The 17,684-nt window shown below is 57.1% G+C and overlaps 3 protein-coding genes across 4 annotated transcripts; 2 read left to right on the top strand and 1 right to left on the bottom strand.

Annotated features, from left to right (window-relative positions):
• Positions 1 to 1,857: 1,857 nt before the first annotated feature.
• Positions 1,858 to 4,270, bottom strand: LOC127751882 (chymotrypsinogen B-like). Its single transcript, XM_052276116.1, has 5 exons — positions 3,484 to 4,270; positions 3,249 to 3,406; positions 2,804 to 3,146; positions 2,533 to 2,717; positions 1,858 to 2,150 (listed from the first exon to the last, which is right to left on the bottom strand). The coding sequence occupies exons 1-5, from the start codon at positions 3,932 to 3,934 to the stop codon at positions 1,959 to 1,961; spliced, it is 1,329 nt and encodes a 442-aa protein (XP_052132076.1). The 5' UTR covers positions 3,935 to 4,270; the 3' UTR covers positions 1,858 to 1,958.
• A 316-nt stretch (positions 4,271 to 4,586) lies between these two features.
• LOC113207819 (serine protease snake-like) lies at positions 4,587 to 8,313 on the top strand. Of its 2 annotated transcripts, XM_026424527.2 has the most exons (9): positions 4,587 to 4,817; positions 4,903 to 5,109; positions 5,186 to 5,249; positions 5,353 to 5,416; positions 5,506 to 5,612; positions 5,779 to 6,038; positions 6,195 to 6,251; positions 6,746 to 6,918; positions 7,728 to 8,313. In XM_026424527.2, the coding sequence occupies exons 1-9, from the start codon at positions 4,754 to 4,756 to the stop codon at positions 7,953 to 7,955; spliced, it is 1,224 nt and encodes a 407-aa protein (XP_026280312.1). In that variant the 5' UTR covers positions 4,587 to 4,753; the 3' UTR covers positions 7,956 to 8,313. The 2 variants fall into 2 exon arrangements, with proteins under 2 accessions (XP_026280312.1, XP_026280313.1); XM_026424528.2 differs by lacking the exon at positions 6,195 to 6,251 and having other exon boundaries at positions 4,592 to 4,817.
• Positions 8,314 to 9,860: 1,547 nt separating this feature from the next.
• Positions 9,861 to 13,329, top strand: LOC113207817 (cytochrome P450 4g15-like). The gene is made up of 11 exons (XM_026424526.2): positions 9,861 to 10,179; positions 10,656 to 10,768; positions 10,865 to 10,955; positions 11,077 to 11,259; positions 11,363 to 11,429; positions 11,524 to 11,650; positions 11,764 to 11,941; positions 12,046 to 12,155; positions 12,463 to 12,700; positions 12,795 to 12,977; positions 13,061 to 13,329. The coding sequence occupies exons 1-11, from the start codon at positions 10,002 to 10,004 to the stop codon at positions 13,252 to 13,254; spliced, it is 1,662 nt and encodes a 553-aa protein (XP_026280311.1). The 5' UTR covers positions 9,861 to 10,001; the 3' UTR covers positions 13,255 to 13,329.
• Positions 13,330 to 17,684: the final 4,355 nt, after the last annotated feature.

Raw genomic sequence — 17,684 nt, 5'->3', positions numbered from 1 at the left:
AGGGGGGGGGGGAGTTCTGACCTTGCCCAATCCCCGCCGTCCTGGAGACACCCTGGCCGCACCTTGGGCAGCACCTGCCGCCGCAAAACCTGAAGTCCGCTGGAGAATGGGTCTCTTCTTCCTTTGTATTGGGACAAATTTCCTGTTGGGTCGCGTCCAGCGTCCGGCGTCCATAGCCGTCGGGCCCGAGTCGAGCGATGCCGCCAACGGCGGCCTGCGGGCGTGCGGATGGTGGTGGTCGAGGGGTACATTACTTCGACCAGTCACAGTGCAAGGGCCCGGACTAATCATTTTTCCAGTCATTTTCGAGTCACCAGCAGGCCTGGAAATTTGTGAGAAAATCACTTCTAGGGGATCCAGCCATTATTTGAGTCAACTCTAGTCACTCATCCAGTCCAGTGACGTCCAGTCATTTTCCAACCATTTCCTAGTCACATAGTCAGAGTACGTGTACACCCTTTCTGAAGTGATGTGATGTACCCCTCGGGACCAGACGGCAGCGCGCCCGCATGGCCCGCAACCAGCGCGCAGCAGGCCGGTGGGGCTGGGGCCTGGGGCCACTCTGATAACTGAGCGAAGCGGCTGACTGAACGACTGACAAGTACCTTATCGCTCGCGGTGCGTCGATCACATGTGTTCGATCAGCAGGTGCGGAGAAAGTATAGCAGTGTGCGGTGCGGGCGCCTGCCTGCACGGCTGGGGCGCGTGGAAACCAGTGGAAACCCCGACGCACATCCTCGGCTACGCGGGAAAACCGCGCGTAGAGGGAAGACCCAGTCCGCCTCGCTGCCGGCCCAGTCCTCCGCGCGCGCCGCCGCGCCGCGCCCGCGAGCGCGCGAGCGTGCCAGAGCCACTCCCCGCCCCGGAGGACTCGGTCAATCCGAGCAAGCAGGCGCACGCCACACCGTGTCTCGAGTGCACTCAGAGAAAAAGTGTTCTCTTATTTGAAGAACATTTTATCCTGCGATCAATTTTACTCTTGACGCAAGATGACATAATTGCTTACTGAAAAGAGAAACTTGTTACGCGTGCTGCTGAAGGGATGCGCCCGGATGCGCCGCGCACTCGCGGGCTCTCGCGGGGTGGGTCGCGATAATACGCGGGGTTGGCCCCCATTCTTCCTCTTTGGATACCTCCCAGCTCCTCCTACGCCATGTTGACCGCCAGAGCGACTGATTCCAGCGCGGAGGTGGAGGGGGACCGCCGCCTCCCCGCCCCCCTCCCCCTCCTCTTCTGCCCCGTTCATTGCCTCGGGGTGTGCCGGCCGGCACGCTGCGGGATGCTCCCCTTGAGATGGTTGAGGTCACGGACCGCACTTTTCATGAAAGGTCCTGTCGTGAATGAGCGACCCATTTGACTTTTGCCAATCTTCTCATTCTGAAACAGGGTGGCTTACATACCCCGGGCAACTTGGTAGTTATACTGTCCCGCAAGCAGCCGCGCGGGCGGGTGTGCCTATCCTCTCTCACCACGGCGCCTGCCCCCCTTGCGAGGATGCAAAGCATCCACACGCCTGCGTGCGGTACAGTATAACTACGAAATTGGCCGGGGTATATGGGCTACCTTGTAATATTGCCACTTGTCAATAAGTTTCCCGTTTTGATAAATATTTAATGTCACCTTACATTATGTCTCCATAAAGCAGCTCCTTGACAGAGCAGGCGTTTTCTGTTGGTGGAGCTCTTGGTTGAAATTACGATGTTGCCGAGAGAGAGTGAAATAGCGAGAGATAATTGTTATTGAATTCTCGTGTTATGTACGGTTCGAACATGATCCGGCGGCTGCCTCCATGTGATGCCAGTGCGGTGCAGTGACGTGGGCCCCGGGCGGAGTCGCGTGGAAGTCACTGCTTACTGCTCCTTTCTCACGGAGGATTTATTGCAATGGGAACGATAACAATAACAACAGCTTGAGCCGGTCCCGCTCAGCCGGTGGTCGGGTGGTCCGGTCGGTTGGGGTCAAACCTCGCACGGCCACACCCAGCGCTGGATCCAGTCGGTGAACCTGGAGACGCTGGTGTAGAGGCCCGGGCGGTCGGTGCCGCAGCCGCGGCCCTGGGACACGACGGCCGCCACGAGGTAGGAGCAGGTGCCGGGGCCGGGGCCGGGGCCGCCCGCAGTCGACACCTGCAGCGGGCCGCCGGAGTCGCCCTGCGCGCGAGGTGCGGGGAAACAAGTAGCCATCAAACAAATGCGAACGCGTAAAGTGCATTAGCCACAATGGCCTTCAGTTACAATTTTAGCTCTACACAGCCGTGTCTGCAACGGTAGTTTAGTTTTCCTGTGTTATGTAATGATAGCTTTGCCGTTAGAGCCAGTATTGTAAGCTATTAGAACCAGTCTGATTTACGCTCAGAAAATAAATGTCGTTGGCATGCAACGGGTGTCTCTTTGCATGCGCTCCAGCGTTGCGGCCATGTCACCTTACGCCTTACGGCCGACGAGTGGACAGACCCGCAACACAGGAGCGCATTGAATTGAAAGGAACAGCTGTGGGTCATGCATCTGCTTGCACACTACGACTAACCCTCACCTGGCATGCGTCGGGCCGTACTCCCTTCTTCTTCTTGCCCAGGGCGCATATGTGCTTCTCGTGCACGTGGAGCGAATCGTCGCCCCACATCTCCAGGCAGTGCTCGCGGGAAAAGATGTCTACTGACGCCTTCTGCAGAGCTTCGCTCGTCTTCTTGTCCTTCTCTTTCACTCCTGAGCCCGAGTCTGCAACCGACGATATCACGTCACGTGAGGAAAAGAATTTCGCCCTTCCCGAAGACGCGAGTACCCGACACCGAGCTCGTCCTTACCGTACTCCTGGTACCCCCAGCCGGTGACGACGGCTTCCTGGAGGCGCGCGTCGTCGCCCGTGTGCAGGCACGCGGGCCGGACGTACACGGTGAAGCGCACGGGCTCCTGCAGCTGCAACAGCGCGATGTCCGAGTGCGCGCCGCCCGACCTGAAGAAGTCGGGGTGCACGATGTGCTTCGCCACCCTCGCCACCTTCACGTTCCCGTTGTCCCTCTCGTTGGTCCGCACGAGGCCAAGCAGCACCCGGGCGGGCACGGCGCAGTGCGCAGCAGTCAACACGAAGTCCTCCGAGATCAGGGTCCCCGCGCAGTACGGCTCGTCCTTCTCGTCCAGGAAGAGAGCCTGCACTCGGACGAGGACAAAGCACAGGCCTTGAGCTCAATAAGCGAGGGCTAAAGCGGGCATAGTTTGCTCTCGTGTTCCGTACGCGCCCCGACGACCTACCATGTGCGGGAACTCGTAGTCGCCGGCGTCCTCACCCCCGACGACGAACGGCACACCCTCGTCATTGGCGCAGTAGCGCTTGCAATAGACATCATCCTCAACAGTGAGAGCCGCGTCGTCCTCGTCCATGAACTCCAGCAACTGGTACGACAGACATTCTGCAGAGAGTAGAGGGCCAAGAGCATGAGAGTGCCGGCCACAGATGAACACCCCCTCACGCGTCACGTGTACTCACTCCTCTCAATGACGGACGCGTTCGCTGGGACTCTGGGGATGTCAATCTCCTCCTCGGGTATGGTGCACGGCGCGGCCCTCAGCTTGTTAGTCCAGGCGAGGAGGTCGTCCGCCCGGGGCGAGCCGGGCACGCGGCCCCCGACGCACGGGGGAGGCTCCCGGTGTGCCTCGCGCCACGCCGGCGGCGGCGGCTGGGCCGGGCAGCACACCCCCTGCGGCCGGCACAGCTGCGCGCAGTACCGGCGGTCCGAGGCCTTCTGCCTGCGCACGTAGGGGCAGCTCCACGTCGAGCGGCACTCGCCCGTCACGTTGAGCTCGGCGTGGTGGCAGGGCGCGCCCACGGCGAGCGGGGGCGAGGGCGCGTCGGGGCAGGCGGCCGGGGCACCGGCGGCCACCGCCATCGCGGCGGCGAGCACGCCGAGGACGAGGACGCGCACACCGACTCGCACCATGTCTGAGACGCGACTGGCCCGACGCGCCGAGCGCGAACCTGCGCCTTTCGCGACCGACTGACCGACGCCAACAACCGGGCGATCAGCGATCAGGTCCTTGGACGCTGTGGCTGTGAGACGCGGGTCCTTCGGCGACGCCCAGCCTCAGGCTCGGACAGTGGAAGTGTACCGAGAGGATTCCTCATCTGCTATCACATTTGATACGATGCGATTCGCCGGTGCCGTCCCGGCCCGTCGCGGCCCGACCCGGCTGCGGCAGTCCGGGCTGCCAAGGCCGCCAGGATCAGACTGGACTAGCTCGGCGCCATGACGCGGGTCGGAGCCAGGTGGGACCGGAACGCCCGCCCAGGGGCACCTCGCCGACCGCCTGGAAGCAGAGCTGTAGCGGAATGACTGCAAGACTTATATTTTTCGCCCTCCCCACTCCCCTTTTAGGATCATCTGTTGCAAAATGATTTACCCCCCCCCCCCTCCGATGTAAGCGCTCCCCTCGGCCACAACGTTTACCATTCCACGCGAAGTTGTTCCACATCCTGCCTCCCTGTCACCCACACGTTGTTTACCCATCATTCCCCCCACCCCGGACACCGCCGCCACTTCTTTCCTCCCGCAATCCCTGCACCACGCCAAGACGCAAACGCCGGGCGGTTGGCGAGTTGAGCCGGCCCGGTCAGGCCCGGCACCGCGTCAGTCCAGTCCAGTCCCTCCAGTCCACGACAACATCCCGGCCGGCCGGCGAGACCCCCCAGCCCGCTCCGCGCGCTCCGCTCCCGTGGACCTCCCCGCCGAAGCGACGCTCCCGCCGCCCAGTCCCGCAGCATGGCGCTGCTCCTCGCCGCCCTGGTCGCAGTGTCGTGGGGGCACGCCGCCGGCCTGGACGTGGGTAAGTGCCTCGACGAGTGCCTCGACGGCGGCGAGCAGGGTGACCCCGGGGGGACTGTCGAGTGACGAGCTTCTGCCCCGGACAGGCGAGACCTGCACCCACGCGGCCAAGGGCGTTGCGGGGACCTGCAAGCTCGTCCCGGACTGCCCGTCCGCCGTCGCGGACCTCGAGAAGCAGATCAATCCCCAGATCTGCGGCTTCGCGTCCGGGTCGCGGAGGGCCATCGTGTGCTGCCCCAACCAGGACGACGACGTGACGCAGCGGGAGCAGGCCGGCAGCGTCGCCCGGAGGAGTGAGTAGCGAGGGCGATGCACCCTGGGTTCTCTAAACGTTGTCGCTGGCTCGCCGCCTAACGCTCCACCTTGCAGTGTGCTTGCAGTACGCGTCGGACGCCAGCCAGAAGGGATACTGCCGGCTGCAGAACCTCTCCAGGTAACCCCCTCCTGCCCCATTCTCGTCTCGTTATTGCTTTTCGGCCGGTCTCGAACCTAAAGACCTAATCCGCTAGTTGGTAATGCTGTGCCCGTGGCTGCAGACCGTCTGTGCAGAAGCTCATCGTCAACGGCGTCCCGGCCGCGCCCAGGGAGTTCCCGCACATGGTGAGTGTCGGAGCCGGAGCACCGCCGCCGTGCCCCTCATGCGCTCGGCGTGGTGACGCGCTCACACGCTCCGGCCGTGTCTTTTGCAGGCCCTGCTGGGCTACGGGCCCCCCGAGTCCGTGACCTACGCCTGCGGCGGGTCACTCATCTCAGAGCGCTGGGTGCTGACGGCCGCCCACTGCGTATCCAACCAGAAGTGAGTCCCTCTTCCGACCGACCCCCGACCAACCCCCGACCCCGACCAACCCCACCTACTGCCGCCCAACCCCGCCTAACCCAGCCCCTGCCTAAATGACGACCTCGAGTCTCCTCTCTATCCCTACCCGCCCGTCACTGACGGCGGCCTCGGCCTCCTCCTCCAGGGGGGTGGTGTCGCAGGTGCTGCTCGGCGACCTGGACATCTCCACGGAAGAGGACGACGCGCGGCCCCAGGTCTTGCGCGTCGGCGAGCCCGTGCGCTTCCCCGAGTTCAAGGCCAAGCTGCGCTACCACGACATCGCGCTCCTGCCGCTGGTCAAGCCCGCCGTCATCAGCGAGTACGTGCGGCCCGCCTGCCTGTACGCGGACCGACTCGCGCCCGGCACCAACGTGACCGTGTCCGGGTGGGGTGTCACCGACTTCGGTAGGTTGTGCTCCGGCTAGAGCCCGGTGAGAAATGACTGTGAAGACGATATCGTAACGATGTCGGAAAAGCGCAGAATTTGTCGGCAAAGTAACGCATCGTGTTGTGAGTCATTTCTCACTGCGGGCTGGTGGGGCACTATGCCGTGTTTCACAGTGCACCGGCGCCGGCGCCGCCAAGTACTGGAGGAGGCACCAACTTCAACGAATCAGTGTACGTCTGAAAATTCGATCAATATTCAATATTAATATTCGATCATTTCCGTCAAACAGTTCCTTTTCTGACCATTTAAGTCAGTTAGTTTATTCACTTTCTGTGATTGTAATCAAGTGCGACCTCACCTGAACTTGAATTTTGATCATCTTCCGATCCCCCGCCTCCTCTCCTTCCTGTCCGATCAATCGGATAATTTTCGATCAACTTAGGCTCTCTCCCGATCAAATTCTTATTTAATTCCGTTCTGTTTTAGACATAAAATAACTTTCTTATCATCCGATCACGTTGCGAACATCTGACTACTGCTTGCTCATATTACTTTTCAATCATCCGACCACTTTCCTATTTGCATTTTGATCGGATTTACAATTTGATCTGATAACTTTTCGGTCACAATCCGATCACTGTCTGATCATTGCAAGGTCTTTCCGTTTCCAATCAATTTTCGCCCTGAATTGTAGTTGACGCCTGCTCAAAATTACTGTTTGTAGCTAACGACGAGCTGAACCCTGTGATGCTCAAGGCGAAGCTCAACGTAGTGGAAGTGTCCACGTGCAACCAGAGCTACAATGGCGTCGCTGGGACTCCTGGCAGCAAGATCCCCAACGGCCTGCAGGACCACCAGATGTGCGCCGGCTCCCCCAAGAAGTCCGACGCCTGCCAGGTGAGCACTTCCCCAATCTCCATCATCCCCATACTTATCAGTGACATGCGTAAAGGGGGGGGGGGGTAGACCACCTCCCTCAGCCAGCGCGTTGATTTCGCCATCGAGGGGTTCGTGCGATTCAAATCAAACGTTCACAATCACAATCTGCCACCGAACCAGCTCGGTACGGGATCGTCTTCATCTAGAAAGCTCGCCCGCCATCCGCCGTAACTAACCTGCCGAGTTTGGCCTCTTCAAGTTATAAGAACGCCCAGTAGGTAGGCACAGTCTTCTCCGCAGGTCATGCATGCACTGCGGAGTGGCCTACCCCCAGACTCGCAGGCGCCAAGCACCCATAATTTGCCGAATGAATCTGAGGCAAAACGGACGTACTTTATAGACGATCCGCAAGTGACAGGTCCATCGAGGCATCTGCGGTCTCCCCGAGGCGTTGGTGAGACGCGATGGTGCGTGTTGGTGCGAGGTTTGGGTTCGCACTCCAATAGAAATATCCCGGTTGTTTCTGTACAGGGGCCGGCGCGGGCGGCTTTGCCCGCTTTACTCTGTCCTTCGGGCGCTATGGTCCGTTTTTCTCATATTCAGTCGGCGAATTGTGGGACCTCGACGCCTGTAAGACTCATGGTAGGCCACCCCGCAGTACACGCGTGCTGTGTAAGCAAGGTGTTGCCTACCTGCCAGGCGCTACGAGGGCTGGCAGAGCAGGTGGCAGGTTCGTAACGACGAACCGAATGGTGGACGTACTTTCTGTATGCTCCACAAACCATTCCAGCGAACGCTTGATGATCAGAATACCCAATGTGCTGCAGGGCGACTCGGGCGGGCCGCTGCAGGTCTTCACGGAGAGGAACCCCTACTGCATGCAGCACGTCGCCGGGGTCGTGTCGTTCGGCATCTTCTGCGGCAACAAGGTCCCCGGCGTCTACACCAGAGTGGGCTTCTACATGAGGTGGATCGAGAAGACGGTGTGGCCGAACGCCAAGGTCGTGTACCGCGGGCCCGACAAGGAGAACGTCACGAGCGTCCCCGACCCCTGAAGGCCCGGCCCCCGGCCACTCCCCGGCCCGACCGGCCACCCGTACGACGCGAGTGCCGCATGGGTGGCCTGCCCACCGGGCTGCCCAGCCCACCGGGCGCTGAGAAGGGAGGTCGGGAGGTTGGCTGTGTAATAATGTGATGTCCTATCCTGGACATATTTCTGAAACTCGTAACTTTTCTGCGTACATTGTGTGCAGTTTAGGTCGTGTCTTTTTAAAGTGGAAATGTCGATCGGAGTATTGGACATGTCATATCAGCTGATTGCAGTCCATGACGGAAAAAATGAGCTGAGCAGTAAGCGTGATGCACGCGTTGGCTGCCGGACCAAGGATAAAGCAATAAATTTCAATGCATTAATCGCTTTTTGTCCCGTTTCCCAGCCTGTATAAGGCGACATTATGTATAGGTCGCCGCCACGTGCCGGTGACCCGCACTCTCGAGGATGGGCCCTCGCAATGTGACAGATCCTCGTCAGGCAGTGGCCTTCGGTGGCCTTCAAACCTTAGGGTTCAACCCGGGTCGACCGCACTGTAAACTCCGCAATGACGCTTGTCTGTCGCCTTGGGGTTTAGGGGTGACGCGCGCTGTGGTGGAATTTTTCCCAAGCAAGCCCTTAAATTTCTTTTTCTATTTTACCATTTGATGAGAACGTCGTAAAATTTTGGTTTGAAGTAGCCCACATGTCATGGGGTTCTGACCCATAGTTAACAAAGTCCGCGCCAGTCAACTTTTCCCATAAATCCTGTAATATAGAATATAGTGATAGACCTGCGTGATTACGGAGGAAACAGTGTAATACTACAACACAAAACTTCACCTTATTCGCGTCACACAGAAAAAAATCTAAATCAAGAATCTGTCTTGAACGCAGATTATACAAATTTCAGAATAAATCTGTTTTCCAATTTTCTCTCATAATAAGGTGTCATTTGTTTATGGCTGCTTGTTATTACTTGCAATTTTGTAACTCGGCGTACTAGCGACGATGATGAGATAAGGGCGGGACAGAGCAGAGCGCCGGCGTCGGTGGCCTAGCCTAGTATTGTTGTACACGGACGGGGCCTGCCCTCTGCCCAGCCTGACGCAGTATTGTTGGGTAGGGGTAGGGGAAGGGGCCTGAAGCGACACGAGCGACACTCAGACGGACAGCCCCTCACTGATTCCCCTAGCGGCTAGCGCCAAATAAATTATTTTGTGGTCTCCGCTCCGCTTAGTCCTCTGTCCTAATCGAGAGTGAAAGCAAGTTGACACCTTAAAGTTACTAATTTATTCTTTACGTTTTGTCAACAGGTTTTTAAGGTATCATCATCTGCTAAAACTGTTTTCCTAGTTTTAAACGGGGGTGAAAAAGAACAAAATTATAATATTTTACCGTTTTCGATAGATCTCTACACTTTCCGATGGTCATCCAACATCCAAGCCTGGGAAATATGTAGGACGATACGAGACGCTAAAAGCCCTAAACGGCCACCAAAGTCTCTAATATTGCCTCGATGGGCAGAAGCCGACCAATCAGCGAGTTGGTCCCTTACTTTCACCTCCGCGTTTCAAATAGACTCTACCGAACTCCGGGGCGCACACACATAAAGAGTTTGGCTGGGCCTTGCGGATCTGTTGTATTGCAGGGGGCGACACTTCAAGAAAACGCCAGGTTTGGGAAGGTTACTCTCAAGTTGCAACGCGCTTCCGGTATCGTTATTCCGACGACTGCACTTGAAAGGCGTTCGAGCCATATAAACCCATGTAAACATCTGACACACGCGCGCATGCTCTTGGGCGACGTGCGCAACCCGATTGGGAAGAGTACCCGTGGGTACGCGTGTAACCCGGATTGGGACAAGGACCAGCGGGGCCCCGAATACGATTAGCGCGATACTGTACAGCGGGAGTACATATTCGGCGGGGGAGGTAGGCTGCCCAGGCATACGGTCCCCAGTTCCTCCCCGCCGTGCACCGCGCCCGGCACCCTCGCCGACAGACTCCTTCCTCCCCGCCGTGCACCGCGCCCGGCACCCTCGCCGTCAGACTCCTTCCTGTTCGCTGTCATGGCCGTCATCATGGGGCTCCCGGTGTGGGCCGCCCTGGTAGGCCTCGCCACGTTGCTCAGCTACGTGTGGTTCCGGATCGCCTTCAGGGAGCGCATGGCGCTGAGCGCCAAGTTGCCCGGCCCCACGGCGTACCCGCTCATCGGCAACCTGTACATGATCAAAGAGTCTACAGTAGGTAGGTAACTGGCCGCACTCAACAAAATGAAAGTGGGTGACATCGGAACACTTTGAATTGCGTGCCAAAATGCCAAACACGCGAAAGGGTGCATGACCGATCGATGCGTCGGCCGTGGAAACGTGTGTGAAAACTGTGGCATTCACAGAAAAGTGTGTGACTTGGGGACTGTCTAAAAAGTAAATACTTGTCCGACACAAAAAGTGTGTGACATGGTTATCACACACTCTTTCGTGTCGAATATTTAAACATTCGCTATGGTCTTGCAGAAAACGACAGAAAGAAAAGGCAGATGGTAATAACAGAAAGCATAACAGAAAGCTTTTAGAATGTACAATTAGCTTGTGCCCGTGCCCGAACGGTCACCAAATGTGTTTCACTTCTCTCTGGGCTGAAGTCCGGTCCCGGAACTGCTGTACTTTCAAAGTGCGCCAGGTCTAAGTATTGCTTATGCTAAAAACTTATCGACGTTTCAGAGCTTTTCAAATACGCTGTCAACGCCGCAGGCACTTTCAATGAAATCGGATTAGCAAAAATAGAATGGATGCACAGAGTAGCGGTCGCGGTGTTTAACCCAGCCGACGTAGAGGTGAGTCACTCTAGTATCTTGCTGGATTTATGATTGTATGTGCCTTTATTTCTACTTCATCGACGAACGAGCTAAGAGCGCCCCTCTCTCACGTAGATCATTCTGGGCAGTTCAGTTCATCTCGAGAAGGCCAAAGAATATCGCTTCTTCAAGCCCTGGCTTGGAGAGGGACTCCTCATCAGTTCCGGTGAGTAGGGCTCTCGCTCATTTTCGGAACGTTAAGTGCTTCAAATGCGTAAAAAGTGTGTCACCTTCTAGGCGAGAGCACTAGGCGCTAAAGCGTTCTGAGCCGCGTTCTGTCCGTGCAGGGGACACGTGGCGCACCCACCGGAAGCTCATCGCCCCCACCTTTCACCTGAACGTGCTCAAGCAGTTCGTCTACCTGTTCAACCGGAACAGCCGGGCGCTCTGCCGCAAGCTCGACGCTGTGGTCGGCCAGGTTGTGGACATTCACGACTACATGAGCGAGACCACAGTCGAAATCCTGCTGGGTGAGTGCAGCTATGAATAGCGTGAGCCCGCTCCGGGTAAGTGCAGCTTTGAGCAGCGAGAGCTTTGTCCCCGCTCCTGCCACTAAACCATTTCCGCTTGCAGAGACGGCTATGGGGGTAGATCGATCGACACAGAATCGGGGATACGACTACGCGATGGCAGTGATGAAGTAAGGAGTCATCAAAGTTGGCAGATAAAATAAAAAGGGGTGAGAACAGACAGGCAAGATGGATGCGTGCAATAAATTGTTCTATTTTCAAAAGGATGTGCGAGATTCTGCACGTACGGATGTTCCGCCCCTGGCTGTGGCCGGACTGGCTGTTCAATATGGTTCCGATGGGAAGAGAGCAGAAATCACTGCTCCACACCATTCACAGTCTCACTCGAGAGGTAGGAGAGGCTACGGAAACGTTTCAAACTCGTTTCACAATTTCGTCATTTTAAATCGAGTTTGAGAAAGTACGGAACTGTGATGTTTTGATGACGCTAGAAACTACTCTCAGGTTTTAAAGAAACGAAAGGCAGAACGCAAGCAAGGAGTCCGGGAGGGCTTGTACAAGAGAGTTGTTACGGACAAGGACGACGTGGCCGACGGCGACGCGGAGGAGTCCACGTCAGAGACCTCAGTGAGCTCGTACGGATACACGACAGGCCTTAGAGACGACCTCGACGACGACGTCGGTAAGGAGTCTAACGTGTCGCAAATACCAAACCACCGAAGGTGGTGTTTAATGTGAGGTTATGCCTACCAAACGAGACGAAAACTGGGCTCATGCATCCTACAGGCGAGAAGAAGCGCATTGCCTTCTTGGACCAGATGCTGGACGTGGCCGAGAACGGTGCAGTGCTCTCTGACCGAGAGGTTGAGGAGCAGGTCAACACTATCATGTTCGAGGTGAGGCTTGGCGCCGAGTGGTTAGGCCGCCCATCGTGCGTCTGGGGCCGGGCGGTGGACGTGCTGCAGGAGTACCTCGCAGCCCACCCAACCCCACCACGCTCAGCAGCGCTACCCAGTCTGACGTGTGGGCGGCTACCCCCTCCCCGCTGAAAGAACTGAAAATTTTATTTACAAAATTTGAAAATTTCATACAGAGTACAAAAGCTGCAATGTTTAGAATTTTATCCGAAATCTAACACAAAATATCGTCAAACGATTTAGAGGTTTCTAAGTTCAGGCATACCTTGACGTTGGTGTATTCCAGGGCCACGACACGACGGCGGCCGGAAGCAGCTTCTTCCTGTCGCTGATGGGCGTGCACCAGGACATCCAGGAGCGCTGCGTCGACGAGCTGCGCACGATCTTCGGCGACTCGCAGCGGCCGGCCACCTTCCAGGACACGCTGGAGATGAAGTACCTGGAGCGTTGCATCAACGAGACGCTGCGCCTGTTCCCGCCGGTCCCCGTGATCGCGAGGCACGCCACCGAGAACATCCAGATGAGTGAGTGGCGGCGGTGACCCCTCTGCGGGCTGGGCGCGTTGTGTAGGGGTGGATGTTGATGGTGACAGTCACCCTCCTCTTCTCGAACCACCAGAGTCTGGCCACGTCATCCCCGAGGGCACGACGATCGTGATCCCCCAGTATTTGATCCACCGCGACCCCACGCAGTACCCTAACCCGGAGGTGTTCGACCCGGACAACTTCCTGCCCGAGCGCTGCTCCGAGAGGCACTTCTACTCCTTCGTGCCGTTCAGCGCCGGCCCGAGGAGCTGCGTCGGTAAGAGGAACTCGGCACACGCCAGCATCAACACGCGCATCTCGTTACGGCGTTACCAACCGCTTTACCCCCTGCCTGAACAGGTCGCAAGTACGCCATGCTCAAGCTCAAGATCCTGCTGTCCACGGTGCTCCGCAAGTTCCACGTGCGCGCCGACGTGCTCGAGAAGGACTTCCAGCTGACGGGGGACATCATCCTGAAGAGGAAGGAGGGCTTCCCAGTGCGGCTGTACCCGCGGAGCACGCACCAGGCCGCTGGCCAGAGCGGGGATCGGTGATACATGAAGTAACAAGTATTATTCTAACGACGATATTCTAGCCAATAATAATAAAAATATTAGTTTTTACCGTGATGAGATGCAAGTCAGTGGTGCCTGTCTGCACCCCACCCCGGGATCGTAAACACAACACACTCGTGCACGAGGAGGACCCCGTCAGCACGCGCGCGGATGGTGCGGCGGAGAGCGCCGGTGGAGGGAGGGGGAGTGGGGGCGGCTCCGGGGCCCCAGCCCGCCCAGCCGCGCGCGGCCCGGCAGCGGCTGCAGCGGCCCGCCAGTCCGATCCGGGCCGCGGGCTGAGCGTAGTGTTGCGGTGCGCTACTCCGAGCGCCTCGCCAGCCATCGGACGTGTGTCTGTGAGGGTGTGTGTGAGTGAGTGTGTGAGTGTGCGGCGCGAGTGTGTGCGCGCGTGCGTGTGCGTGCGTGCGTGAGTGTGTGCGTGCAGTGATGTGCTAGCGGTGCGCGCGCCCGCCAGCACGAGTCCTCCCTCGAGTGCACCGCCCCCGTCGTCACCCCCTGCGGAGTACAGTGCCCGTGTCCGCGATGCAGCGGTTACCCGTCGTCCTGGCCCTCGCGGCCGCGATGGCCGCCCTGGCCGTCAGCGCGTCCCCTGTCAGCACGCCCGACAGGAGCCTCGTGCCAGGTCAGTACAGAGCCGGTGTGGTACGCGCCCGATGCAGCACAACCCCTCCGGGAATTCCCCGTGCGCCGAACAGCGCGGGCGCGGGTGGCGCCGAGGGGGCGCCTTCTTGTGCGCGCATCGCTGACAATCTGAAAATGTGTCCGGTTTTGGGGGAAATGGAAAGGAAAAGAGCAAAAAATGAGCAACACCAAGCAAGCAATCTGATGTTTGAACCGGGTTGAACCTTGCGGCTTGAGCGCATCGTGACATGCGTTCGGCGTTCGGCGCTGTGACCTGCTGCTGCTTTTGTTGTCGTTGTTGCTGCTGCTATTATTCTCGACTTTGTTCGGTATTCTGATTAGGAGGTTGCGAGGTTCGACGGGTGTGCCAGAGAGCAGTCAGCCTTACAAGATGCGTCGCGGGGCCGGGGGAGGGGGAGGATGGTTCCGGCGGAGAGGGAGGAGGAGTGGAGGAGGTGGAGGAGGAGGAAGAGGTGGACCGGGTCGGGCCGGGCCGGCGGGCCGGGGGCCGGGACCCCGCGCGCGCGAGGCGAGGTGCAACCGACATTACACCATCCTTCCCTTCCCTTCCCGTGTGAAAGTCTTTAAGTCCGCGCGGCACCCGGGCGCCGCGGGCACGTGCAAACAACCCTCTCCCCCCTCTCTCCCTCTGCCCACCATGTACCAGTGCGGTGTGATCGGCGTGGCCACGGGCGTGGGTGGGGTGGCCACCATGTCCATGCAGTCAGTCGGCGTGGTCAAGGTGTCCATGCAGTCCGAGTGATCAAGGTGTCCATACTGCCGGTGTGGACACGATGCCCATGATGCCTGCGTGGCCACGACCAATGGGTCCACCATACAAAATATGCGTGCACTTTGAATATTCAAAAGTTGAACACTCGTGAATACTAAACGAATACTCGTGAATACTAAGCGAATGCTCGTGAATACTAAGCGATTGATCGTGAATACTAAGCGAATACTCGTGAATATCAACTGGATATTATTGCTTACCAATTTTCGCTTGACCTGTGGACTGTGGATATCCAACGTTGTGGACCCCCCAGTCACGATGTCCGCGACCCTTCCCCTCACCTTCCCCGTCAGGCGCTTATAGAACCCGACACGGGCCGCATAATGACTCCTAGGCGCGGTGCATTAATCACGCTGAATATGCAAAACATTGAAACCCTTACAATGTTTTAAAGTTGATTCGCAACTGTCGAGCCTTTGACGTCTCAGCACTGAGCACAGTAACAAGCGGACAGGATCGCGTCCTCGCTAGTGCCGCAGGGCCGACGATGAGGCTTTAAGGGGAGATTAGGCAAAGCCCCAACACTGCCGTGTCCGCTCTGGAACAGCCGGTCATTAACTCCATGGGGACAACCATCGAGCGAAAAGTGTAGACCTGTGCAACGTGGACGGGAGACAGGGAGGTCTACGCGGACTTGCGTTACCGCATCTCGCGGAACGTGGAAACGATGCAGTCCCGGGAGCAGTCTTTACCTATTCCACGTTTCGGTAACGTGGGCTCATGTCGATCCACGTCCCATCGGCGCATTGGATTGGTCTATTGAAAAGGTTACATTCGCGTGGGCGTGACGTTTTTGTGAGGTATTTTCATTTTTGACAGTGTAGCAGTGAGCAGAGTGGGTGTCTAGACCGGCACAGCTCGGAGGTCTTTTTCGTAACGAAAGTAGCTGCACCGAGGCGAGGTCAGACTTGCAATGATTAGAACGGCAGGGGGCTTTGGCGCTCTGCTTCTGCCCCCCCTCCCCCCATCCCTCCTCCACCTTCACCTCCCTACTTATTATAAAATAAAAAAATAACTATTCCTTTGCAAAATGCAGAAGTTTTCATTGACTTTAGTAAATCTTGGACGGGAAGCCCTGACTTTGCCATTTGTGGTTACGCTTCTAGCCCGTGACTTGACATTCATATTGGCGTTCAAGGTGCGGACCACGGCCGATGGGTTGTGAAAGATTTCACTAACTCATGCGTTCTAATCCCACGGGTAGGCCTCATGAGCGGCTTAGATTCTGACGCACTTAGAATAATGTACGCGAAGAAAATAACCGAGTCACGCTGAAGTGGCATCAGAGGCCTACTAACTGAAGGATTCGGATTTGAAAGGTTAATCCCCCTACACAATTAAGTCATTTTCAAAGGGAAATAATTGAGAGCGTCCCTTAAAAAAAAAATAAGTGTAGCAACACAAATTTTGTTGCGGTGCACGCTGACAGACATATGGCGGCGTTACGATTGCGCGGTGCTCCTCACACAACAACGCCGCGCCAAAACAAGCACACCGCGGTCGCGTTTGGAAACACTCGCCGTCTCCGTCGCTCTCATTGTCCGGGCGATGAGACGGAGAGGGCGGGAGAGAGTAATAGAAAGAGAGAGAGAAGGACACACGTTGCACCTCCATAGGGTTTTGGCGGCATGTGCGCCATACCCCCATTGCAAAATAATGCACGGCAGAAACGAAGATTTGCAAAGTAGTTGTGAGCAGGCTTATCCTCTTCTTCACTTACTGAAATATTTATAAGCAAAAATATTCGTATAAAGCAGATTTTTAAATAAAAATGATTTCTATTCATGGGATTTTAGAGACCATGCACGATACCCTTTCCATGATACCCACCCTACCACATGCAGGCGAGCTCGCCGTGGTGCCTTTAGCAGAGTGAGTGGGCAACCCGCCCAAACGGCAATACAGTATAACAGGTGGCCGACGCACTTCCTGACAAGTTATACTGTACCGCGGTACAGCCACCATGGTACAACCAAGCCTAGGTAAACCCTGCAGATTTCCCCTTTGCTTAGTTCTTAGCTGTGTCTTCGGCCGAAGGAACAAAACGCAGAGTCTGCGGCCAAAGCTCCTGTACCTCCACCGCCGCTGTCATTGCTCAGCTTCTAAATTTCAATGCGAGTTCTCACTCCGCCCCCTCCCCTCCCCCGACCTTACCCTCTCACGCTGATTGAGTAATTTCTCCGCTGTGAACCCGGCGCCCGACTCGGCTCGGCCCCGCTGCTCTGCGCTCTGTTCGCGGATGGCGCCATTGAGGTACACTGCGTTCTCTTGGCAGAGCAGACGTTGTCTTCGCAGAGCGAAAGAAAGCAATGCCTACGGGGGGCGGCGGCTCCGGGCAACTGAGTGCCCGCGGGACGTTGGACAGCGGTGTCGTCTGCCGAATGACGGTAAAGTTGGGCACAATCGCGCAGGGCCGGGGCCGGGAGTCACAACGGAGGGCTGGATTTGACGAGGGCAGCACTCGGCGCCGCCAGCGCACAGTGCGGCGGTCCTTTGTGATGGTTCCTGGCCACGGTTTGGTTCCCCTTGGCTGCTCCTCGCCCTACCCCGCCCGGCTCTACACCGCTCTGCCTTGGTCACGGAAGGTTCCCGCCACGACCCGAAGAGTCACGGCATTTAGGAAAGAGTTTAACCTTGACCCACCCTGCCCTACTTTAGATCTAGCCAAAAGAAAGAAGAAAAATGATGGTAACACGTCTTCAGCTTACTTTTACTTTTAGGAAAATCTTTCGAGGTTCATGTGAACGACTTGGAGGCTGTCTGTTCCACCTTTAAAGGCGATGGAACTTGAAATTTCCATGGTACTTTGGTATGCATAGACACGAAAACGCCAACGGCTTGGTAGGTGCGTCGTCAAAAGAAAAAGGAAATCACCCAAAATTTCGTTTCTTGAAACTTTGCATGTTTTCTCTATATCGAACCAGACACCGACCAAACGCCACCTGTGTGGGCCAAGCAGGCCGTGTAGGCAGGGGTAAGGTGCAGGTGGAGTAGT

The sequence above is a fragment of the Frankliniella occidentalis genome, unplaced genomic scaffold (genome assembly GCF_000697945.3).
Source record: "Frankliniella occidentalis isolate FOCC.00 unplaced genomic scaffold, Focc_3.1 Scaffold1721, whole genome shotgun sequence".
Taxonomy (NCBI): domain Eukaryota; kingdom Metazoa; phylum Arthropoda; class Insecta; order Thysanoptera; family Thripidae; genus Frankliniella; species Frankliniella occidentalis.
This window is presented reverse-complemented; position numbering and strand designations above follow the sequence as displayed.